Source organism: Varanus komodoensis, unplaced genomic scaffold, assembly GCF_004798865.1.
Source record: "Varanus komodoensis strain SLA01 unplaced genomic scaffold, ASM479886v1 scaffold14_1, whole genome shotgun sequence".
Classification (NCBI taxonomy): Eukaryota; Metazoa; Chordata; class Lepidosauria; order Squamata; family Varanidae; genus Varanus; species Varanus komodoensis.
The window spans coordinates 17374447-17401288 of NW_025335438.1; the positions used below are offsets into that span (position 1 = coordinate 17374447).

Sequence of the window (26842 nt, forward strand, 5' to 3'; positions counted from 1 at the left end):
GCCGTGCAGGGGCTAATCTAGTTGTGGAGACAGCAACAGCAGGTGAAGTTCAGGGTTCTGAAGAGGAAGAGTATTGACTGACTAGCTGGACAGCCTCAGCAGATCTGAGACAGCCCATGGGCTCCTACTGCAAAGGAATGATCTGCATACAGTTATTGTGTGTGGAAGCAGTATAGCTTAAGTCTGCATTTTTTTCTGGATTCTCTGAGAATATCCTGATGAACTCTGACCTGAAACTGATTTTGCTGTCACTTTACAATGCATTTCCACTTGCTTGCTGGGGGAACCATCCCCATTTATTAAAAGACAGCAATGTTGGCATAAGCAAAACTGTTGCATCTGTTCTCAGAGGAACCTCTGATTCATTTTGGAATGAAGACTGGAAGAAAACCAAAAGTCTTACTGAAAAATCCTTTAGACTAAATGACTTGGCATGACCCCTTCTTAAAATCATTGTCAGATAATTTGTCTGTATTTTCTGTGTTATCAGACAGTTTACATGAATGATTACCTGGAAGAGACAATAACTTGGTTTCTCTTATTTATTAATTGAAGACTAGAATGATGAAGCAAAATCCACACTATACTAAAAGTACTTACCTCTAGTATATGTTGTAGATACGTTCCTGTTTTCTAAAAGCAAAAGCAAAAACAATCTTATTCTCTTTCATAAGAAGATTCTACAGTTTTAAGTTTACTTAGTAATTTGGCACCTATGATATAATTACAGGATAAGTGAACTTTATTTTCAGTACTTACTTCTGGCAATTAGTTCTCTCTCTGTCTTTCCATCATCTTGATATTTATCCAGCCAACTTTCATTGTAAAAAAAGATAGTAATTACAATGAAGGCAGTTAGTATTTAGTCTTAGCAAATTGAAACCCCACATTATTTTCCCTTTTTAACAAAGATTTTAAGCATCTCTTGTCAAGTTATATCTTATCTTAGCAGATTTTAGCAAGGGTAGCTCTAGTTAATCTTATGGAGGAATTGTATTCATTTATTTATTGAAACATTTTAATGCCATTCTGCAGTTCAAAAACTCAGAGCACATCACAATGATGATAAAGTAACACCCAATAACCAAATCTCTCTCCCAGTCTTCAGCTATCTGGACACTACAATCAAATTCTGAGACCTGCCACCTCCAAGGAAGGCTTGGTTGGTGGCAACAACAACAGACTTTTCAGTGGTGGCCCCCCAGTTAGGGAATGAGCTCGCCCCTGAGGCCCACCTAGTGCCAACTTTACTATCTTTCCAGCGTCAAGTGAAGACTGTTGTCTACTGCAGGGAATTCAGTTAGTCTACTGGAGCTTGCTAAACAGGTCTGAAGATTTTTCTTCAAGTGATTGCAATTTTTCTCTGTTTTAAATCTGGTTTTATATTATGTATTGTAAGTGTTTTAATGCAGTTTTAATATGGTGCATTTTATATTGTATTTTAATGTGCTGTTGTAAACTGCCTAGAGAGCTTTAGCTATTGAGAAATATAGAAAACAAAGAAATAAATAAACGTATTATAACAAAACAATAAAAACTATAAGCTGTGATGAAGGTCAACAATTAAAATGGCTTAAGTGAAAACGTTTTTGCCTACTCTTGCAAAGATATCAAATTCAGCATTGAGTGCATGGTATTCTGCATGCAGAGTTCCCCTCCTGAAAAGATCCACTTTGCATTCATCACCTGCTTTGCTTAAGGATGCTTAAGAAGTATCTTCATGCTAGGACAAATTCATATAGCATCTATGGCTCAAAAAGGCTGTCCAGCTAAGGTTCATGTGGGAGCCAAGTAGCTTTTTGGATTCCTGAATTCCAAGCCATTTAGGAGTTTAGAGGCAAGTCTCATCCCTTAGGAAGCCAAGATAGTGGTTTAGGAACTGCTAAAATATGTTCCTTTTGACCAGGTCAATTTAGTAACTTAGCAGCTTTATTCACACTCATTAAAGCTTCAGGGAAGACTTCTTGGGCGTCCCGCCAGAAATTTGATGCACATCTCCTGAATATGGGCCAGGCTATTTGTTTCCAGGGGAGCTACACCTGGCACAACAGCCTTAGCCATGGATGCAGCAGTTGTCTTCTATCACAAATATTTGGAATTAGCCATTCATGCAGGCATGGAACTACTGAACAGTGTCCTTGATCTTCAATTTAGACAGCCTATTCAGAAGGTAGCCATGGGTGATGGATGGTCTCAAAGGTTATTGGGAGCTTCAGGAGTCCCATCTCCAAATTCTTCTCACAATATGAATCATTCAACAAGTCAGCCAAGGCTGTTTCAGTGTTTCAGGCTGGATCCAGACAAGAGGGTCTGCAGTTGCATGGGTCATTTCCAGAAGAGTACCAGGAGATCTCTGCTAGTACATTTATGCTATGGTGACGTGCAGCATGCTTGTAAATATCCATGTAAAGTAGCTGAAGACATGCAGAGTTTTAGACTGAGGTTGTCATCATTATGAAAATGACACCTGAATATCTTTCTCTTTGTCATTTGACTTAGCTGAATCACTAAATATGCTTAACTGGTAATGGACTGGACAAAGCCCAATAAACCAAATCCAGAAAAGTCAGCAATATTGCAGGTATGTGATTCACCTAGAAACATAGAAACAGAGCGAGTCAGAAGGGGCCTCCCAGGCCATCTAGTCTGACCTCCGGCACCAGCCGGCTCCGCTCACGACATGCCCACCATGTGGACGTCCAGCCTATCCTTGAACACCCGCACTGATGGGGCCTCAATGACCTCTCGTGGAAGCCCATTCCACACCCTCGGGGTCCTGATTGTCAGGAAGTGCTTCCTGGCATCCAAATGGAACCTTGGCTCCCTGAGCTTTGCTCTGTTGGAGCACGTCCTGCCTTCCTCTGCAGGGGAGAACAGGTCTCTACCCATCTCCATGTGACATCCCCTCACATACCTGTATGTCACCAACATATCCCCTCTGAGTCTTCTCTTCTCCAGGCTGAAGAGACCCAGTTCATTGAAACATTGAAATGTAGTTCAACCTGTTCTGGCTGGGGTTGCATTAAATTTAGCTCCATTTGAAATCCTTCCACTCTGAGGAACTGGTGCAAACTAGCCACAGAACCATGCACCAAGGCCCTCACTAATTAGCTTCAGCACTGCCCCACATGAAGAGAAAATATGACCAGAACACACTCAACTCACTTGCATCTACACATTTCAGGAGAAGATCAATGGTGTTCTGATGATGGAAAATTGTCTGTCATGAATGATCTCAATGCAAACACATAGTAAATGTTGAGTTAAGATCAGGAATTTCTAGGACATATCCTTGAAATGCCACTGGCATTTACAAATTACATACCGATTACAGGGAAATACAACTTCTTCATCTTCTCCCTCCTGGTATCTGATGACAATCTTTTCAAGAAACCATCCACTTCCTGTGAATCAATGACAAAAAGTACACCAACTCTGGCCATTATACAAGCCTGCTTTCACACCAGAAAGACCCACCGCAAAACATAGAAACATAGAAACAGAGCAAGTCAGAAGGGACCTCCCTGGTCATCTAGTCTGACCTCCAGCACCAGCCGGCTCCACTCATGACATGCCCACCATGTGGACGTCCAGCCTATCCTGGAACACCCGCACCGATGGGGCCTCAACGACCTCTCGTAGAAGCCCATTCCACTCCCTCGGGGTCCTGACTGTCAGGAAGTGCTTCCTGACAGTCAGGGCAACAGTGGGCAACAGTTATGGAACAGCAGGGAACTGTTGTAAAATGAATGCTAATGTCTGTTTTGGAACAGAGGAAGTCATTAGAGTTTGTAGAAGGTATATTTGCTGACTTGTCCCAATCTGCAAACTAGTGTTTCCACTTTTTATAGGGTTGCCTCTGCTAGCTCCCTGTTGTACTAGCAGTAGCCCTACAGGTCAGGTGGGAATACAGAAGCAGCACTGGACACTGTTCCCCATATCTGGACTGAAGAAAGAATAATTCACACACATCAAACCCAGTTAATGAGGCCAAAGAGATTAGCACCATGTCCCTTCCCTTTTGCCAGCAATAGCAGCCAGCAATAGCAATGCATGGACTGAGTCTGCAGTTAGCAGTTTCCCAGCTTTCATTTCATGAACACTTTTTCTCCTGCACCATAATACTAGTGATAACTACACATTATTATCTGAAGTACACAAAATGTAATCCAGAAAGTTCTTGGTACTAGGGGACAAATTCACCAGGTATAAAGGATGAATGAGACCAGTGAGGGCCAGTGGTTAAAAGTGTAGTTAGTGGTTAAGTGTAGTGGTTAAGAGCATGGGACTGGAACTTTTGGGACTGGCAATTTTGGTTCCTAGTCCATGCTTAGCTATGGAGCGAACCATGTGATTTTGGGCCAGTCACAGACTCTCAGCTCAACCTACCTCACTGGGTTGTTGTTGTGGGGATAAGTCTGAGAGCAAGAGGAGTAGAATTATGTAAGTCACTATGAGTTCTTTGTAAGAAAAAAGGTGGGATAGAAATCTAGTAAGTATATAAAGTCCTGTGGTGGCAGTGACAGTGAATGTCACACAAACCTACAAGAGCTATGCCCCATAAATATATTCTCATCACAAATATTCATTTTCTTATCTTACTTAAGAAATAAAGATCCACATGTCTACACATGAATCTGGGTTTCTGTTTAAATAAGGCTCCTTCAATCCAAAACAGTCATTATTCTGCTAGGAAAACATCTCAAAAAATGTCCATCAAACTGATGGAGTCTTGGATAAATCGCACTCTCTGTGAAACTGATTTACATTTTTGCTATTTTCTTCAGCAATGTGGACATATTTTATAAGTGATCCAGTATAAAATATGCTCATGCTAATTATCAAATTAGGTCACATGCACTTTTTATGAGGCTGATTTGTTCATCTCTTGTCCACTTCATACTAATCTATAATATTTTAAGACATATTTTGGTTTTGAAAGCATGCCATGTTTATTGTGGATGGCCAGTACATGCCCTCATGTTTGAAAGAAAAGCAATCACCACTATCATTTTATGGAAGGTATGTGAAGGACAAACAGCAAGCTCGTATCTTCATAAATTTTGAAGTAATTAGAAGAAAATACACTAGAAATATAGGGGTATATAAAATAATGCTGGCTCGTCATTGGCTGAAGTTCTTCCATAAAATGTGAATATGAAGGTACTTGCTCTTAACCGAGATGGATAAATCCCGTGCTTTGTGCAGGGAAAATAAAATCTTGTTTGATCTTAAAATATGGAACTACAGATGAGAAAATGGCTGTTCATTTTAAAACAGATTGCCAAACTGATCTGTCAATAGAAAATTAGCTCTACCTGGACCAGTTCCATCATGGCTAATGAGAATTTTATTCAGAGCACCAAGAGATACAGCCTTCATGGAGAACACATCAGTCTGCAGAAACACAGAAAGGGTAGCAAATTGGAACCAATACAATCCAAAGGATAGATTATAGGCATAGACCTGTGAAAAATGGATTTTTGTATAAAGCACATGCTATACTCAAGAGTCTGGATATAGCACTGTGCAAACAGGTGTATCCATCATTGAAAGTCACTAAAACTAAAACAGCTATTTAAAAACTGCATTTAATTGATGTTTTACATTTTAAAGATGATTTAACTGTATAGTGTGACTAAATTAACCAATTTTATACATCTTTACATTCTAATTATTGAATATAATGTCCAGTTTTTCCATGGGAATGCACATGCGCACACACAATAGTATAACAAACAAGTGTTTTCCCTACACAAATACTCAATTTTATTTTCCTTGCAATTTCTGCTCCCATGAAACAGATGCAGTGAGAGCCAGGAGTTAAATGCTGCCTTTTCACCTCTGGGCGAGGAAGGAAGTGGTATTGTGGAACAGAACTGGCAAGGGGCAGATGTTCCAGAAATGCCAGCAAGCTGGGATGCCAACATGCTTTTTCTAGCAGTGTACCTACATCTTCCTCCCAGCAGTTGTTCCTACAGAGCCTGCAAATGGATTAAAAATAGCTTTGGATTTGATATGAAAGCTATTTACAATTCAGGAAAAAAAGTTCTCAAGTACCAGGAGACACTTTCTTCTAAACAGCTCTTCTGTCACACTCCTGAGCAATCTTCCTATAATACAAAAATACTGTAATACTATAGCAATACTATAAAAACATATACACATAAAAAGAGCTGATAAAAGATAAAACAAAACTAGTAGCAAGTTAAAAATAATGGAAAAATAAATTTGAAGGCCCTTAGAATGTTTCAGGTTCCTAGATTGAAGGTCACAGACTGGCTGTTCTCCAAGGTTGGAAAAGTGACCTCAAAGAAGAGGAAAGGGGGGCATTCAAGTGGGCAGAAAAGAAGAGCTTTCCTGAGGGCTCCCCAGCTTCCTCCCTTCCCCTTCCTCTGTGAAACATTGTCAGTGAATGGGCAAAAATGTCTATCTAGCAAAAGTGCAAGAAGCATCACATGAACCTCCTGCCCTGCTTTGGATTAATGTAAAACTCTGAGTTTGGGAATTCAACAATCATCAGAATAGGATCACACCCTAAACCTTAGCATAGCACAGAAAGACTGCTTCACACACAATGCTTAAGGCAGGGTTTGTTGTCTTGCACAGTTTATCTGGCAGATGAATGAACATTATGTGGCATACATTCTCAGTCCAAGGGTTGTTTGTTTCCTTCTGTGTTGGCTTCTACCTCATTGCATCCCACATGCTTCTGTGGCCTGTAGCATTTACATGTAGAGCAGTTGGGTTTTTGCCTGCTCCATATGTAACCTGGTGAAACAATCCATACATCAAAGATTTGCAAGTAACCCACCTAGTGTAATGAATCTAGAGTGCACAACCTAACAACAAACCATGGTCTGTTTTTCTGGCTTGTTCAAAGATAAGAAACTATGGTTTATTACTCATATCATGGCTATGTTCACATATCACAACAACCCAGACCATGTGCTAACCAAAGCAAGAAAAGGATATGTGCTTGTTTGAACAAAAACATTTCTGCCTGCCAGTAGGAAACCTTCAAGGAGGGGACTAGATGAACCTCCCTTGGCAGGGAGTTCCCAAATCTGAGCCAGCTACTGAAGAGGGCCTTGCATAACTTTCTGTTAAATGCATGTCAGATACCAGCAAGTCAAAGGAGTTGAATCTCTTTAGAAGACCTGGGCAGACCTGTATGAGAGAAGGCAGTCCTGATCCCATGTCCTGAAGTCATAATCAATATTGGAAATTGTTCCCAGAATGGACAAGCAGCTGGAGAAATTATTGTACCTTAGGAGCCACATGCTTTCTTTAAGTGCTGCTAGAAAATGTCCTGGCTTCAGCATTATAAATCTGATAAGGTTTTTTTAACAGTCTTCAATAGCAGCCCATGGAGAGCATTGCCTGTTGAATGTATCGGATTCTGTATATTTTCTTTACCTGACCACGCTGAAATTTGACTTTATTGGTCCTTGACTTTAGAAGTTTCCGATATCCAGAATTCCCTCTGCTTCCAAACAGGGTGATATACACATTAGAATTAGTTTCTGCTCCAGAAATTGACCCAGTGTATACTCTGATCTCATAGAAGATCACTGAAATGAACACAAAATGTATTATTTCTTTGTGTATAGATGCATAGATTTCCATCCTTTTCAAATTCTATGCAAAGACTGCTTCAACCCATAACCAACTTCAGACTGGTATCTGGCAAAGACTAAAACATTGCATTTTATTTTAATGTTATTTCATATTTAAGATTTCTATGAGGTTTTGTTATTCCACTCTCTTCTAGTGCATTGGTCACCTGTTGCAGCTTGGAACAGTTGCATCAGTATTCACTAATAAAAGTACAATTCAAATAAAATGCAATAGAAGCTAAAAGATAAAAACAAGTCTTCAGATAAAACATTACAAATATAGAAAGGCGGGCACCTACTGAAACAAAATATTACTAACTGGAGGGAAACAGAGCATTTGTGGGGCTAGGTGAGCACCTGAATTTGGTTGTTCCACTGTTTGAATGCAGTCACTAAAAAGGCAATTTCCCTTGCCCAAAGAAAGTATATTTCCCCCAAAAGTGACTCTGACAAAGGTTCTTTCTGCTAAGATGGTGTGCTAAAAAGGAAAAATCACTTATCATCAGAGGTGGTTTAGGGATTAGAGTTATTGAAATTTCCCTTACCAGCACACTTAGTTTGGAGCAAGTCTCCTTATGAATGCAACTTAATTCTCACTTCCAGAGCAGTAATATTTCTTTATTAATCATACAGTTAGCATCCTATTTAAGATGTTGTTCCAAACATCCTTGCTTAAAAGTACAGAACTGTGAAACAATTGGACTTTGCAGCCAGATGCTAGCCAAAGCTTAACTAGTAACTCCACCCACAATTTGCAGACAACAGCTCAAAACCTATTTTTTTCCAGGCAAACAAGATTTCAAATCTTTTACTTTCAGTCCTGTATACACTGACATGATTCAAAAAACAACAGCTGCCATGGTGAAGTCACATACAAAGTACACGATGCATTAATTAACAAGCTCTTGGTATTAAACAATACTCTGAAAAGGTAAGGCACAAATAAGAAGAAAAGCCCAACACACAAACAGAAAACGCCATTAATGAGGAAGAGCTATATATTGCACAAGTGGACAATGGTGAAGCAATTTTCTCAAAGTAAAGGGAAATATAACCTCTGCCTTTATTTGTTTGAGAACTACAAATTTTGGTGTTGTACTATAACAGTTTTATCCAGAACAGTTATATCCAGAACAATGAACACAGTCATTAGAATTGATATTAATGCCCCTATTACCATGAACATTTTAAAGAATGGGATTGATGGAAGCTGCATAGCTTATAGAGACTGAAACTGACTACTAACTGCAAGGACTACCCAGGCTTAACTGAGATGTCTCTCCGTTTCCACAAAGACAAATAGACCTTGTGCAGTCTTAGAAAAGGATTGATTTTTACACCCATGCTACATGAAATAATTAAACATGAGCTGTTGTTATGTGTCTCCTTGCAACTAGGTAGCCATAGGTGTGGTCTTTTCCACTTCCTGAACTTTGTGTAGTGCCAAACAGATCTTACCCAAAGACTAAGCCAAACCATGCCTACTTGCCAACTTTCTTCCCATATTTGAGAAATTCAGGAACTTGCTAAACTGATTTCAGTAAAGGCTCAATCCTATGCAAGTTTAGACAGAAGCAGACCTAAAATTCCTAGAATGTCCCAGCATTTTAATTTGCCCTGACACCTCAAACCTATGGACTTATTAAACTTCAGCAGCACACGTAATGAACTCCTGCTGCAGCTAAAGCTTGATCCTTTGTGCCAAGGGCAGCAAAGGCCAGGTTGCTAGTTGTGGCCCATTTCCCCAGAAATTGCAAGTAATTTCTAAAAGCTGTCAGTAAGCTACAATGTTCCTTGCTAAGGCAGAAATTCATTTTCCTAGGCAAAATCAGGAGAAGCAAAATCATGTAAAATTCTATTTGTTCTCTTTGTGCAAGTTGCAATTTTTAAACAGTTATATTAAATTAGCATCCAACTTCCATGAAAGAGACATTTGCCATATCCTTACTCAAATAGTAAATATTATAGAAAAATACAATGTATGATATAGAAGAGAAATCTGAGGATTTCTTTTTTAGCACATAGAAATGTTTTTCTTAAACTACATGTGGGCATTCATCGGAAAGCAACTGAAATCATGAAAAATAAAAACGAATGAAAATTAAACATGACTTACTAAAGTAACATTATTAAGATAGTGTTTCCTGAGTAGAGAGGAGGGAGGTTGCTTTCTGGAAAATGTGAGATTCAAATATTCATGTTACAAAAAGGAGAGGCTTAATTAAGCTTTTTCATTATGCAGAAACAAAATCACTACTTACTATGTCAAAATAGCCAAGAAGGAAGATAAGAATCTGTAACAGGAGCAAGATAAACTGAAAATGCAGGTGAAACGTTTAACTAAGAAGATAAAGAACCTATTTCCATGCTGTGTTCTTATGTGTTTGCTTCCAAAGTTAAGGACCAGTAGCTATTAGCACTGCCAGTTCAAGGGTGGAGAAGAACCTCTGAATGGCTCAAGAATACTACATATCATTTTGGATTTCTCTTGGCATGAGGAGGGAGCACCCAGGTTATGAGTAACAAATGAATGCATGTATTAATTCAATTTTGATCCTGTCTTTCGCCAAACAGAGAACTCAAGGTGGATAACAATAATCAAATGCAGCTTAAAATAAAATCTTAATGAAAACAGGGCCTCACCCAAGGATCTTAAAAATTAGACAAGGTTGCATAGGAGAATGTAATCCTTCAATAGTATGGTCCTAAATCATTTAGATGATAACCAGCACCTTGGCTTGTTCTTGGAAATAGACTGCAGGCTAGACTGTTGCTAGCAAGGAAGTCACATACTTGTTGTAACTGGCTCTGATCAACAGTCAGTTGCTGCAGTGACTAAACCAGAGCAATAAATGTGCCTCAAGTCTCATTAAATTTATCTTTCTCTATATGCCTTTTTCTCACTTTAATATCACAGGCTAATTTATCATTAATAGCTATATTCCAAATTTCTGTATATCAATCACACAACTGATAATCATATTTTACTTTCCGGTTCTTAGCTATGATTAGTCTCACAGCAGTTATTAAATTTGTTATCAATGCCTTATAATTCCAACTCCATTGTTTCTTATTAATATTGAAAGTAATGTAATCTTAGGGCATATTTCTATATTTGAACTTAATATTTTACTTCTCTCTTTAAAAAACTTTCCCCAAAACTTGGTTGTATATTCACATTCCCACCACATATGAAAGTTTGTACCCACTTTGTGACCACATCTCCAATGTAAATTGGAATATTTGTTATCTATACAATTCAACTTCACCAGAGTTAGCTACCACTTCCATACAATTTTACAGAAATTTTCCTTTATTCTTATTGACCTAAATTTTAATATCTTCATCCAAATATTTTCCCAATCTTCCTTTACTGATGTTTTTTCTCTAATCTGTTTCCCATGTTGCTTCAAGTGAATCATATTGATCCTGTTCTCTTAATAATATCTTATACATTTTACTATTTCCAGGCATATTCCATCATAAATAACAACCTGTTTTCTGGAGCAGCAGTTCTATTTTGACTTTATGATTTGGCTATCAAATATGATTCTATATGAGCATAATAGATTTATATAGTAGACAGCGGGGTGGGGGTGTAATTTTAATTTTGTGCAGCATTAACTATTACCACGAATAGTATTCCTTCGTCAGTCAAATGAATCATAGCTTTGTTTTGGACCAAATAAAATATCTGTAATAACATGCTTAATGTTTGACATGTAGCAGAGTTGCAAAATTACATTATGTGCATTGATCTAATATAAATGTAAACTAAAAGTAGGAACCAATTTTATGATCCTTAGTCAGCATCTGAGGGAAATGTCATATTTCCAGATCAGATATTGGAAACAGTGATCTGATCTTGGAGGAGGAATTTGTTTCCCTTCCTCTTGTGGCCAGCGAGAAAAGAAGTCCACCAGCTGCTTCTACTAGCTTGAGGACATATTTCAATGAATGTGGAGGTAGAGGGCTGAAGAGGGGCATAAAGGGGCAAAAATCCTCTCTAGCAAAAATGTAGAGCATCAAGATGGGGAAGTAAAGATCGTCTCTACTGCTCATCCCACCCAATACAGGATGAGCATCAGTCTCTGGAATTTAATTGGAATTTAATAGGGTGGTATCCTAAAATGCCAGTGTCCAAACCAAAGAACAGTTATTGGACAGAATATCTGATATTTCATTTCAATATGTTAACAGGTTGCCCAGTGAGTGTTTCAGCCCACTCATCAACACAGTTGTTCTACTGATTTATTTGAAAAGGCAAAAATCATAATCTGAATATTTTTCTCTTAACACTTCATTTTCTCATCTGCCATTTTTTCATAATTTGAAACTCTGAAAATAAAAAACCCTTTAAAAATAGGTGTACTATATGAAAACATCTTAAAGGCTAGGCAATGGAGACTGACAGTCTCTAAACTTAAACTAATCTGCTGGTACAACCCTTGTATATTTCGGCTGAACATTATAGCAGTGGAAAATACTTTTGTCAGGTCATAAAATAAAAGAAAACAGCATCAAATTTTCTCTAGAGGGTTGAACCAATGCTTTCTTTTTTTCAAATCCTCCTTCCAATGGTAGCATAAAATGAGATGCTTAAAGCTCAAATGAGAAAATTTTAAAAGCCTAATAGTTATCCACTAAGGACTGGGAAAATCTTCACAGAGACTGAGATGGGGAAAGAAAGATTAAATTCCCCTTCCTGGCAGGCTGCATTTCCCCTCACACACAGTACTTTTCCCACTCCCTACCCCATGATTAGGTTTGGAAAAAAGGTGCTAGTCTCCAGTTGAATGAACAAGTGAAGCTTATTTTTTGTTCAGGTCAGGTGGGCTTGGGCAAGTGAGAGTGAGATTCTGGATGTGTATGTGAATGAATGGATTTGTGTTGGACATGAGAACACAAGGTTTGTGTTGGGTTTGTGTTATACATGAAGATGTGTCTGCACAAGGAGGACAGTGTGGGAAGCTCTACCTTCTTTCTGATTGGGCTCTGTGGGGTAGACATGCGGGAATGCACCCTGCTTTATGGGAAATGTCAACATTGGGAATACAAGAGCTGATCCTTTCAAATTTGTATGCCCAGATCCAAAAGATAATTGCATGAGATTGCAATTAAATATTAATTTAATTGCAATCTCATGGCTCACTGAATACCATAGAATAAATGTGCTAGAAAAGGAGACTTGTGAGTCTCTGCACACCTGGCTTTTTTGATGTCTAGAAAAGTTCAGAAAGAATCAAACCACAAAGAGGGAAGTCAAATATGAATCTCAAATGTGAAAGATCAGAAGTTAGGCAATTGAGAGCTGTGAGTTCAAGAGACAGTATGGCTCATCGTCATCATCACCATTATCATCATCGTCATCATCAATTATTGTGATTTAAGTCCACCAGGCTATCTGAATTGCAAGTTTGTGTTGTAAATATTTCTATAACATGTGTCACACTACACTGCAAGCCATATTTAAGGGCTAGTGCCACAGAATTGATGCTTTTTAACCTGATTATAGGCTGAACTATTTAAGGATTATAAATATAGCATTTAAACTGAGTTTGAAAATTAGTCATATGATCTACAGGGTTATTGCTTCTACAGGGAAGGGAAGGGAATAAAAACTTGATTAAGAATAGATCTATGAATAGAAAGGATAGAGAAAAGGGTCCGGGCAAACGCTAAGCATATAAGGGAAGCAATAAGCCAACTATAAGGGCACAAGTTGATAGATTTGGAAGAAGTCTGAGCATTCTTGGTCAAAGTATAAGAAAGTCTATCAGTGTCAACAATTTACAGCTACTCACATCATGAAAGTATTGATGTAGGAAAAAAATGGAAGAAGGGCATCAGATATGTTAAAAAGAACTACTAATATTTGGAGACAGCTAGAGATTACAGAACAAGAATAAATTAAAAGAATTTCAAGCTTTATGTTTCCATTCTGGCAAAATAAAGAACATGACAAGATCTTACAAAGATAAGTAATAAAGATCAGCAATAACTTGAAGACTGAGTAAAAGGCCAGTAAACTCACGATATTGTATAAACTCAATTCTGCTCTTCTTGTACTTTTTATTTTTGAGAAAACAACTTTTTCATTAAGTGAATGTATTGCTGACCAAAATCTTTCAGAGTAATCTGAAATTTTTATTAGATTGTAATAAGGTTTAACATAATACATCATTGGTTTTCTTTGATATAGCAGCCTATAATGGTTGCACATTTGGTGCTTCTAAGCAATTATCCTTTAAAATAAGAAATGCAGATGGCAAAAGTTCCATTCTCGGAGATGCAGAAAAATAAAAGCAAAAGTTCTAAGTTGTGCTGAGTGTCTATTGATATTCAATTTAAATGAACCAAAAATCAATAGGTAATTTGAAGTCAGAAACTTAGAAATGTAGGATGCGGCTAACAGCTATATAATGTTTCTATTTGCATTTACTTGCTGAATATATTTCAATAAATATAATGTGCCAGACATGGCAAAGATAAATATACCATTAGAGCACCATTATTAATAAAGCTGAACAAATGTTCTACTTTGGAAAATAATATAGTCAATGAGAAATACAGGCCACACGGAACACTCATTTACTCTGAAGTGTTTGGTATCTTCTGCTCATGGAAAGGAAGGTTTCCATGTCATGCTCAAGTATTGAACAGGGAAAGGGAAACTAAATCTGAAGTCACTTGACTGGAAAGGCAGAAGCCTGAACAATCTCTTGCCCATGTTGAATCTTGGGAAAGGCTGCAAAAACTTCCTAGTATTTTAGCACTCTATGAACTCTTGTGCCGAAACTTATTCAAGAAAAAGCCAGCACAAACAACATACGGAACACTACACTAGGATAAATAAAATTGTAAAATAATAACATTATATATTACAGATCACGTGATTAAAGACAGAAGCAATTTGAAACAAAGAAGTCTAGTAAAAACAAAGTCAATGGTAAAAATCCTTCCAACACAGGAGAGTCTTCTAATACATCTAAAAACAATTGGAGATGGTACTTGGCACACCTCCTGGGAAATGAGTTCCCAGATGTGGGACTCAGAGGAGACCCTGTCTCCACTTCCCATCAATAGAATCTTAATTAATAGGAGGTATAAGTGCAGAACTTCCAATGTCAATCTGAAGGATTTATACACTGCAGATGGTCTTGAGATAAACTCATCCCAAAGTGTTATAAGCAGGGATGGAGAATCTCTGACTTTCCAGATGTTGTTTGACTAAGTTTTAGGCATGCTTGCTGGAACTAACAGGCATTTAAGTCTAATAACATCCAGAAAACGATAGTCTTTCCCTACACTTGGTTATTGCTTTAAATGGGAATACCATTGCTTTTAATTGACCTAGAAACTAGCTGATGTGAGGCAAACATGTTGATTGCAGCCACTTCCCAATGGTGTTGTTTAGGTAAAATATGACTCCATCCTCACAGAATAATCACTACAAAGAGTGGTCATGATGAGTCAGGCATTGTTTTGTCCATGTTATGTCAATGGGAAGACCTCACCTGCAGTTTCTATAGCATCAGATGTTGGGTATGACAAGGCTATGATGTAAAAACTAGGAAACCAGGAAGCAGTCAAACTATCCAGAGATAACAGTATTAAGTATCCTAAGGCCAAACTCAGCCCTCCTGAGAAAGCCACACTCCCTTTCCCTGGCTCAATCCTTTTCCCCAGAACACAAATCATTTGGTGCTTTCCCAGGTTCTGTGTTGATCTACTTCCATTTCAATAGACTAAAATAACTATACTAAGGCTTTGTTACAGGTACTAGAAACTTTAAGCTAAATGATGCTGCTAGTTTTTGGATTTTGTTTCACTCCTTTTACTTTCGGTCCTGTACTTTTGCACCCACAACTGGAATGAAGCTGCTAAGAGCTTCTATAAAATGGAATTGAGCTCTTAGCCTGGCAGTGACTGGTAATGGCTCCAGTTTAGGGGTGTGTGTGTGTGCACATGTGTTTTTTCCTGGAGATGCCATAGTTTGAAATGATGTGGTCTCTTCCAGGACTGGTCATGTTACTGCACTGCACCCTTTATGATCTACATCTCCACCTCTCTGGATTAAAGGATCTGAACTCCACTCCCTTTCAGGCAGCAGAGGATGATGAAAACAATTGCCTGTTCCTTTGGAACAGCACAACTTGCCTGTTACTTAGGACTGACCTACCCATGTGCAACGACTGTTGAGTTGGAACCTCTCTACACTTGAGCTTTCAGAGTTTTCATTTATAGTCCTTTCTCTTACCTTTATGGTTTTACTATACCTACCCTGTCCTAGATTTAATTTTATCTTTCATTTTTTCCTGTAGTATGCTTTATAATACAAATTATCTAGTCTATTATGTTAAGTTGGATACACATGAATTTGCCCTGTGAGGCCTGCATTTCCCTTCTTGACCTACCATTACTGGATTCTGTAAATAATTCAGTATGTCAGAAACCACAGCATAAACCTCATGTATTCTGAATCCTTGAATATCTTTAGACATATTACATCAGGTAGAATAATATTTGCTACACTGATAGCACAGTTAGTACATCTCCAATTTGTTCATTTACTATGTCTCATTATATGTTACCTTTCTTGAAGGAACAAATAGTGGAAATAGTTCCTCCGTACCCCAAACAACCATGGGAGGTAGGTTGCTGGAATTTGTAGGTTTAAAAATTTAATTTAGTGTGTTCAGGCCCAGATTCCACCACTGCTCTGTACTCAGCCTGGTTAAGTTACTTGTCCTTTGCCACACCACTTGGCAGCCATTTTGTGGCAGTGCCCAGAACAGTTTCTCAAATCACCAAATGTGCTTATTGCCCAGAAAGACTGTCTATCCCTTCTCTAACAACTACACCACACTGATCTTTTCTTGACAAAGTAAACCATGTTAAATAATGTGACAAAGTAATGCATCCAGGTCCCTCAGGTAAAGTTGAAACTCAATTAATTTCTGTCTTTTGAAAACTGTTTCGCCCACATAGAGAAGCTCCCAAAACAAATGTTTGTTTTTAGGAATGGCTTAACCATAACTCTAGGAATGCCCTTTGAAAAAGAATATTCACTGTGAAATATTCACTTCTATGTATACTGGTTTCACAATACCTTTTCAATGATTAAACTTAAAAGGTCCCTAATACAGATTAAAATAAGTCTCTTATACATGCAGCTTAACAAGCAGAATCCTATACAATAGACATACATGGTAGAAGTGCATTTTTAGATCTACTTATTGGTATTTCTCTCCAGGTATCTCCATCATCTCGGTCTTCAGATAGCCAGCAGCCCATGGGAAAACACATCTCTAGCTCTTCTGGTGAGTTCATTCTTTGAAGTCTAATTTCATTGAGGTACCAACTGGGATCTGGTCCACTGTTGTCATGGCCAATCCGGATTTTATATAGCTCCCCAACATCTTTTAGATTAATCTGCAGAATATTAAGATAGGCAGAAAAGCTTGTGTTATAGCTCAAGTGCCATTCATCAGAAAGGTTTCATTGCAAAAATGTTGCAGAAAGAAGTGCGCCAAGACCTACTGCCAAAGCTCTCTAACTTTGCCTATTTATTAATGCATTTGCCGTACTTCTGTGTTGAAGTATGCACTAGATTCTCTAAACAGACAAAATGCAAAACAACATTGAAACATTAAACACTGAACAATTAATAATCCAAAATCCAACATAAAAAGATAAAACAAATGTCAGCATTGATTTAAAAAACTAGGTCACATAAATTAGCTGAAGCTGAAACAAAGCCATTATCCATTATCAGATAAAGTCAATAATAAAATGTTGTTACAAGATGTTTAAAAGGCTTGGGAAAATAGAGATGTATTGACCTGGGCATGAGGGAAACATCTCTCACAGAAGCATTCCAAAAATGGCAGGGGAGAGAGAAAGCTGTAAGGGCCTTCTTACAGATATTTAAGATTGAAGACCCATTTAGAGAAGGGTCTCCTCTGTCAATCTTAGGGCATGGGTAGGTATACATGGTAAGAGATGTTCCTTTAAATGCTGAGGTTCCAAGCTGTGTACCTATCAGGTCTCTGACTTTAAAACAAACACAGAAAAATATTCTCTTCCCTACTCCAACCCTCAATTATCCAAGTCTCAGACTGGTTGCTTCGATTATTCCAGATATATTTTGAAACAAGAAATCAAATATTTTAATGGAGATCATGAGCCACTCTTCACGGTTGTTTTGGGGATTTGGAAAAAATTAAACGTGTTTGCCCCACTTACTGGGTACAGTATTACCTTTCCCTAATGCTACTGAACCCCTTTTAAGTCTTTCCAAATCAGAAGATGCCAGAATGAGGCAAGTTACTGCTTTCAATGAAAAGTATGCAGAGGAGAAGAAGCTTTGAATAAAAATGGTGCTAGGCAGCAATATAGACTGTGACTGCTATCATGACCACATAAGCAAGTGGCAGCTGTGAGTCACCTGTAAGGGGCTAGAGTTTTTGGGTGCCTTTTGCCCCACCCTTGTTCATGAACTTAAAAAAGAACTTTAAACAGAACTCTGTTTCTTACAATATACATCATGATGGAAGTGCATGCCATGTACTTTTTGGGAGACTATTTGGCAGGGTTTGATTTCCCGAGGTGCAGAGATGCTATCGTGAATTAGGAAAACTAAGTGAAGCTGACTTACAACGGCAGGTTCAGGTATGATGAAAGGATGTACTTCTTTACATTGAAGATAATCAACCCATGGAATCATGTCAACACAAGGTAAGGTGATCAGCATTTGGATTTGGTATACTGCTAGGGGAAGAACCTATTTACAGTTGAGTCATGATATGTACATATATGGGAAACTCCAAGTATGGAGGCATCATACTTTTCTCTGCCAGATGCTGGGACACACAAAAAATCTGTAGTTCTGTTCTCATTGTGAGGGCCCAGGAACACCTGCCTAGCTGTTGTTCAAAATAAAATATTGGACTAGACTGACGATAGTCTTACATCACCAAGTAATTCTTTGTGTTAGTATCAGGTGGGTATCATTCCCCACTTGGCTTATATATGCAGACAGAGGTATCTGCAACTCTGTTGGATCAGGTTCCAGAAGTGGCACAGGTGAGAGCTTGGGTCCACTGTTCCTGCCCCCCCCCCCAGTCTTTTTGGGTGCAACCCTATGTAATTTTAGAAAGAAAAAAGTCCAATACCTCCCATATTCCCCATATAGCATCACTGGTTGGGAACTATGCATACTTTTTTGATGGATGCATAGAATTTTAACTTTAGTCTTCTTGCAAAGTCCCATATAATTGGCCATATAACCATGTTGTTAGTCCTTAAGAAGTAGGTTGATATGAAATATTGTTCATCACCTTTTTCAAAACTTAAAAAAGTCTTCTCATATCCTCCACAAAGAAGGCAAATTTCAATTTGCCTTAATTAGGAATCCTATACATGTTTTCCCATAAAAAGAGGCTCACTTAATTCAGTTAGGCTCACTCAATGTAAGTAGATATGGGATTAGTGCTTAAGTTTCACTGCATCCTTAAATTCTTTACAAAACCAGAGCCATTTTATTCATGGCAGGTAACAGTGAGTTAGCTAACTGGATAAGAACTCACATACACTTCACCTCTACACTTACAATTCCTTTTAATCTTCATTCATTTTAACAAGCTGCCATTTCAAGAGTTCAGTATTCCTACAGATGCTTATGGGTTGAAGCCATGTGTTATTTAAAACAAAACAAACAAACAAAACACAAATACACAACCAGCAAATGAAATATAAGAGCTCTTTTGTCATGTGGAAGGAGTCTGCTACACAACACAGAAGGCAGTAGCCTTAAGAAGCAAACCTGAATATGTATTCCCTATCTGGGCAAGAGGGTGAGATTAAACAGACGAGGAAGCAGGTGGGGGAAATCAGAAATTCTTGCTAAATTAAAGGCTCAGCATTAAGGTATGCCTGCATAGCCAGGAAGATGAAATATTATCCCCACTAAAATTCTAGACATGATTTTGTCTTCTGAAGGCATGGCCTGAATGGTAACAGAATGATGCTTTTATGATTCATTCACTGCAGAAGAAAGCTATGGAAGGATTGGAATGAGCTCCCTAGAGGCATTCGCCTGGCACCATCTTTATACTCTTTCTGGCACCAGGTGAAGACCTTTTTATTTTGCCAGCATTTTAATTGTTAAATCATGTTTTAATGGTATTTAATAGAAGGGGAAATGTCTATTATGAAATCAGGATTTCTGATGGGTGAGCTTTTATTGTTGTTAATGTTTATATTGATTGTGGCATTTTTTACTGTTTCATATTGTTCTTATATGGTTTTTATTGCTGTAACCCACCCCAGTGAGCTGTGTGGTTAATAGTGTGGGCTAGAAAGTTCATAAATAAATAAAGCATTGCCCAAAGAATCATGGGCAGAAATTTGGAGCTCATCTACTTCCATTCAGTGGGCCTCAAGGGAATCACTGAAAGAGTAACTCCCTACAGAATAAATGCCAGCCAATTGTACTAGAAGTGCTTGATGGCAAGGCCACTAACCTGGAAAGCTTTAACATGGAATCAGGCAAATTCATGCAAGATAAGCCTATTCATGGATACTAGTTGTGATGACCATATATTACCTCTAGTATAAGAGGCAGGATTTGTCTCAGTACCAGCTGCTGGGAAACCCAGACAGGAGGTTACTAATGTATTTGTGTCCTCTTGTGGCTTCTTCCAGGCATTTGGTTGGCCATTCGGAGAACAGAATGCTTGCACCAGACAGGCCACTTCTCTGATCCAGCACAAGTCTTCGTAAGCTTTTAGAGCTATAGCTGGCCTAATTCTTAGATTTAGAAGCTGGGTCAGCATTACCATTTAGCATAAGGAGGAAAGCTCTCATGTAGCTGATGCTGGGAAGCAGAGAATGGTGGCAAAGAGCTGGAAGGAAAAGTATGTGTATCACAGCCTGCTCTGCCTCCTAAGCTCTGTCGGGGTTGATGCCACACTTATAAGGTCCTGCCCCAGTAGCCTCGCATCTGTCATCAGCAGTGAAAGAATTTGGCACAGAGCCTCCTATATTGGCTGGAACATTTGGGAAAGAATATACAGGATAAAGGAGAGCCTGCTCCCTGTCACTGCTGCTTTTGCCACATGCTGCTGCCACTGCACCATCTGCTATATCTTCGCTCCATCAATTTTGTCTGCCTGCTCCTATTTACACTCCAGATTTTCGTAGTTGTGCAACAATTTTATTTTGGGGGGGGGGGCAGCGGGTTGCAATCAAAACCCTATACAGAAATGAAATTCAACTAATTTAACCAGTACCACCAAATCTAAACTGACCAGTACTTCCAAATTATCTTGTTAAAGAGAGAAAATTAGGGGAGAATAAACAATTTGTGGGAGAAAGTTCAATTTGTTCCCAAATTAAAAACAGACTTCATACTGGTTCCAAATGTATAAATAATTGTAGTATGTTTCTTTGCTAAGGAATCAATGTGTATGTTCTCCTGGAAATTCAGCCAGACATTTTAATGGCAAGCAGTGAGTTCTGCTCAACACACAAAACTGTATTGTCTAATCCATGTATTGCTGCAGTTTGAGGTTGAAGGAACACGTCTTACTGATTGATCAGTTATCAAGCCAGTGTCTCAGCAGTACGGACTCGTGAAATGCAGTTGTTTGCCAACTAAAATACTGTCAGACATCTGTCAGCTTGCATAATATGCTACAGATCATAAAGCTCTCTCAGTCACACTGCACTGCTGCTTTTCTTTCCCCACATTAATAAGAATGGTATATTGAATCTATTATGTTACTGTTGTTTTTGGATTTTCCAAATCTAATGATCAGTTCAGTCACCTGAAATTCTTGTCTTAATTTACATTCTTGATGACAGTTGTCTTTCTATGGGACAAGGCAAATACAGTGCAACATTTACAAATCCCTTAACTACCTTTTAATTTTATGAAAACAAAACCCAAATACTTTCAAGATTTTCATTTAAATCCCCCATCTACAATTTTTAGTGGGAATTTCTTGCCACTGCCATCATACCCAGTGAAAATTCTGGTTATGATTTCAACGCAGCAGTATATGTAACAACAGGCAGCAGGAACGGGAGGCACAAATGCTTTCCTGTTGAATTCTACTTATGTACTTTACCAGTCATGCTGGCTGGGACACGCTGGGAATAGCATGCCTTTTTCCCACGCAGAAATGCATAGGGTGATACCCTATTTCAGTCTGTTAGAAGCAGACAGATTTTCTGCTTCTTAGCTGAATACTCCAATAATAGGATCCTCCTCCATGACAAAAACCACAATTGGGCAGTGTGGTTTGGAGTAGTTTAAGCTCACCAATTCTCAGTGTATCTTCTATTGGCAACATTACCCCAGCCACGTATGGAATTACCAGCAGAATCCAGAGTTGCTTTTTTCACTGCTCCTTTAACAGTGTTTATGCCTCTTCACCATATGACAGAGGTTAAAAAAAAAATCTCCCTGTGGCTGCACTTGGAAAAGAGTGATCTGCATTCCACTGATCTGTGTCTCTGTATACCAAGTGCCAAGGAATACACAGTATCTGAGCAGAGAATTGAATTCTTGTTTTAATTAGGAATATTACAAAGTTCTCATTTCCAAATGTAGTATTTCAATAACCATCCTCAGTCATCTTCATTGGCTCCAAACTGCAGGCCATAAAGTTGTCTTGATTCCATTCATAAAGCACTCAGATTTCAAGAAAGTATTGTTATAATTGGGAAATATTCTTTCTTACCCTCAAGATTACTGCTTATTAGGCTAATACCAATTCTAAATAGAATGATTAATACTAGACTTCCAATATTAGCCCAGTGGTTAACTCCCCACCCCACCCCCCATGCATGCATCTGAGTGTGTGTGTGTGAGAGAGAGAGAGAGACAGGGAGAGGGAGAGAGAGAACCCAAATTTAGTCCCATATATACTAGCATCTATCTGCGTCTTCACAATACCCAACTTATCTAAGGAACATATTTAGGAGCAGGTATCATTTCAGCATCCTCCGACAAAGCTTTGTAAAGCACTTCATTCTTTATCTTCACTTCACCTGCTCTTCCAGTACCCAATCTTAAGCACAGATTGCCAACTGTGTTGATATGTGCCAAGTTATGTGATGTGTTCTGAAGGGGCAGACACGTTAAACCTATACAGCCACTGCTTATGCAAGACATTCTGTCAGCATGTACTAACTTTAAGAACATTACTGTCAGCACAGCACAGTGATGAGAAGGCATCCCTTCTGTCTTCTCATATTTTACTTCACGATTGCAAGCAATAAGTGTACCTACTTATCCATCACTGTCAATGTTTCTTATATCTCAAAAAGAAAGTATTAACAACATAACAACACATGGAAGGAGATAGAATTTCCCTCCATTTCCCCCTTTTCCAGTTCTCAAATGAGAACATCCAAATTCTATTATCAAATAAAGTAATCTTAGTTAGCATGCTATATACCTTGTACACATTTAAATTTAAAATTGAAAAAAGGAAGGAAGGAAGCAAGGAAGGGGGGAGGGAGGGATATATGGGGCTCTCAGCCCATGAAGCTGGAAAACAGAAATATGATGGGACATTCATGAATTGACACTTTTCCCCACACCAGTTGATCCATATCAAATAACTACAATACTACTGCTTCTAAAGTATATCCAAGTCCTCAGACTTTTCACTAGGATCCATAAAACACCTTACCATCCAGAGCAATAAAGAAACCAGCTTTTCTTGGCTTACCTGCACAGCAGTTGGTCCAAGTCATATCTACACTGTGCAGAACATATGACATCATGGTGAAAAACTGTATCTCAGTGACCAAACACAGGCCTTGCATGCAGTAAGCCTGATGTTTAATTTCCAAACAGGAGAGACCTCCACATGTAAGCCTAGAGAGGTGTATTTGAAACCTTCATGCTATAAGAAAAGAATATGTCTCTAAAGTGCCATATCCCTGAGTTGGGTTGGTAATGAGACACTGCATGTGCCAACTGCCTGAAGTAATGAGGCTTACTTTTGAGCAGGCATGCAAAAGATTGCACTGTAAATGGAACATGATCCACTAAATGGTATTAAAGAAACAGACCATGATCCACCTCTAACTTGGATTCTTGTCTGTGATTTGTGGGGAGCCATGATGAAGGATGGCTAGGGGTATCTTCAGTGGCTCATTGCCTGTTGTATATTTAGTGCTTTAGCTTTGGTTGTCCTAGTTCAAACTATGGGTGGCAGGGTTGGCATCAGGCATGCACGGTCAGACACTTGCCAATGGTCCTCACCCTAGCAAGAGCCCACTGACAAGAGCAGCCTTTTCCTCCTCTCTGTTCTGACTGTTTGTTCACCTGCCTCTTGGCTGCATTGTTTAGATTAAATAAATACTCAGTGGATTTAAGCATGATATGGACTGCAGTCTCTGCATTACGACATGTAAAAAACAGTAATATCAGTACTGCTAAATGGAGAGAAGTAGATATCCAGTACTGAACTTCCTTAGACTGACTCATCTACTTGAATGCTAATCTTAGTAATGTACTGTTAAGTTGATTACTACCTTAAATATACAATTACTCTGTTATCTCAGGGGATGTTGCATGCCATATCAATGAACAATTCAGAAATGGAATGCAGAATGAAAATCATTACTATGAAATGGTTATCTGTCTCTTATTCACCTTGGAATAAACCTACTCTGAATAACTTGCATAAGTAAATTCCTCCTTATTTATACGAAGTTGTATTGTACCTTAAATGTATCTGTGCTGTTGGGATTAAACAGCTGGTGCTCCCCAGATCCCAGTATAAGAGGACCTGAAGCTTTGTTTTCTCCATAAACATAAAGGGACACGGTTGCTGTTGTGCCAGCTGTTTCAAAAGCTCCAGTGACTATAGTGATTTTCCAATCTTCTCCTGCAGGTAAAAACAAAATGAAAGTGAGTGCCACTGACAGAGCAGTTTTATCTCAGTAACTACTATGTGCCTGAAGAGGTGCATGGTCCCGGCTTTATAGCAACCAATGTATCACTGAGCCCAGGGAACACTAACAATTGTTCACTTAAAAAGTGAAAATAATGTTTAGATAAGTGATGGATAAATGGGGACATTTTGGAGACTGAGCTTATGTTTAGAAAAAAAAACAGTATTTCAGCTCAGATTGAACCTAGATTCCACTAAATTCCAGAACAAAGCCACACATCAGTTTTGATCCCAAGGGTAAGCAAATGATAACCAAATGATCTGTGCTTCACTATGCTTGCTAGATTCATGCATAGCAACAAACAATTTCCAGTAAGACTGGCTGTTTTGTGTGAATTCAGCCTGTGTGTAAGTAAAACTAGTGTATATTTGACCAGGGTCACTTGCATTGTTTAAAGGAGGCAATAAGATCATATACAGGTAACAGCTCTCCCAGAGAAATACAGTTTCTTTTGAAAACACTTACAAATAATTAGGGCAAAGCCAGCTGCTTAAAGTAATATTTACAAATGGATGTAGAAGTTTGCATAAGTTAGCTGTCATCTTGAATATTCTTCTTGTGCAATATTCAGATTAAAATATTATAATTAGATATTTATCAAGCAAATTGCACTTGAATCAAAGGTAATTGAATATAATAGTACATTAGACATGCAGATTTTCAAAATGTTCTCTTGACTATTACTTAAATATAATTCAATTTAGGAACAGTGGAGGACTAAAACATCATTAGCCATAGTTAAATGAGCCAGAATGGATACTCTTATTTCCTCTTCTTTCACATTCAAACTCTGCCCACCATCTGATAGTCTTGACTGTGGGCAAACCCTACTCGCTATTTGTTCACTACCTGTGTGGAGATTCTTGTCTTTCTACTTTGCCACCTGGCACCATTTCTCCTTGACCCAGCAACCCAGTAATGAGATCTACAATCATAACATGGCTGCAAAAATAGTACAATGCCCAAATAGCAGTAGGAAGCATTGTTGGACTTCTGAATTGACTTTTTGTTGTGTCATTCATTCTGAATTGGCTCTGTGATAAGTCACACAACCAATTAGATTTGGATGATGACATCAAGAGATTAATTCAGAGGGAGGTCAGAAAGCACCACTCTCTTTCTTAATGGGTGTTGATGAAGAAATGGCCTTTATAAATTCTGTACAATTCATTCCTCCAAAAAGGTGGCACTTTTAAAAGGTGGCAAAATGTTCTCAGAAATCCCATTTCCCATTTCCATATTAAATTATATTATATTATATATTTGTAGTGGACCATATTCTTACCAAAAGTCTCAGGATGGTCTTACAATAAAAGAAAGTAAAGCACAGCATTATCCTCTACAAAATTCCAATTAAAATGACAATTTAAACCATAAAGACTTGGAGAAAAAATTGGCCTGGTACCAAAAAAATAAGGGCCGGTGCCAGGTGAACCTGTATGGGGAGTGTATTCCATAACTGGGGCACCACCACAGAGCCACTCTCCTAATCTCCTTCAAAGAGGGCTCCTGAAGAAGAACCTCCAACCCAGATCTTAATGGGTGGGCAGGCACATAGTGAGGAAGACGCTCCTTCAGATATCCAGGTCCTAAGCCATTTAGTAATGAGCAGCATAATTTACCATGTTCTTCTTCTTGCATTTTCAGCTGATTGTTTATTTGCATTTCTGTAAAAAAATAAAAAATAAAAGAGCACTGTTGTTAATAATAGAGTTGTCAGGTTATAATGAAAAATGAAAGGAGGTGCTTGTATTGTGTTAATCTTCCTCTCCTGCACAAGAACATGCATTTCTTTCACAAACCAATTCTGTACTTGGAAGCACCTAAATGCAGATCACTTTGCACATTGATTAACTGCCCTGGATAACTTCAAACTCACAACTGCACAGAGATTCCAGAACTATGGGGTGAGAAAACCGGCATCATTGTACACACACTGGTGTCTGGTCGCTGCCTAACAATAACAAAGTACTCCTGTACCAGTGTCAGCCTTCCCCCACTGCCACAGCACAGCTGTGCCAAGCAAGGGCAGATGCAGTTTTGCACTGGGATGAGAGGAAGGTAGGAAGGCCAGAATGGCTGGTACAAATGCACACTTACCATTCCAGCTAGAAAGGCCATAGAGGAAGGGGGCATTACATTTATTTATTTATTTATTTATTTATTTATTTATTTATTTATTATTAAAACATTTTTATGCCGCCCCATTCGCCGAAGCCTCGGGGCGGCTTACAACACATTGT

At 38.5% G+C, this 26842-nt stretch overlaps 1 protein-coding gene across 1 annotated transcript in view; it reads right to left on the reverse strand.

Moving 5' to 3' along the window:
* The window catches only part of RP1 (RP1 axonemal microtubule associated), a 211587-nt gene that overhangs the window by 85630 nt on the left and 99115 nt on the right, over positions 1–26842 (reverse strand). Inside the window, exons 23-30 of the mRNA XM_044424207.1 lie at positions 26222–26266; positions 24369–24532; positions 16829–17054; positions 7420–7574; positions 5319–5397; positions 3326–3404; positions 760–815; positions 601–633 (exon numbers count right to left, since the gene is read on the reverse strand). Coding sequence (XP_044280142.1) covers positions 601–633; positions 760–815; positions 3326–3404; positions 5319–5397; positions 7420–7574; positions 16829–17054; positions 24369–24532; positions 26222–26266 — 837 coding nt within the window. The remainder of the gene's footprint in view (positions 1–600; positions 634–759; positions 816–3325; positions 3405–5318; positions 5398–7419; positions 7575–16828; positions 17055–24368; positions 24533–26221; positions 26267–26842) is intronic.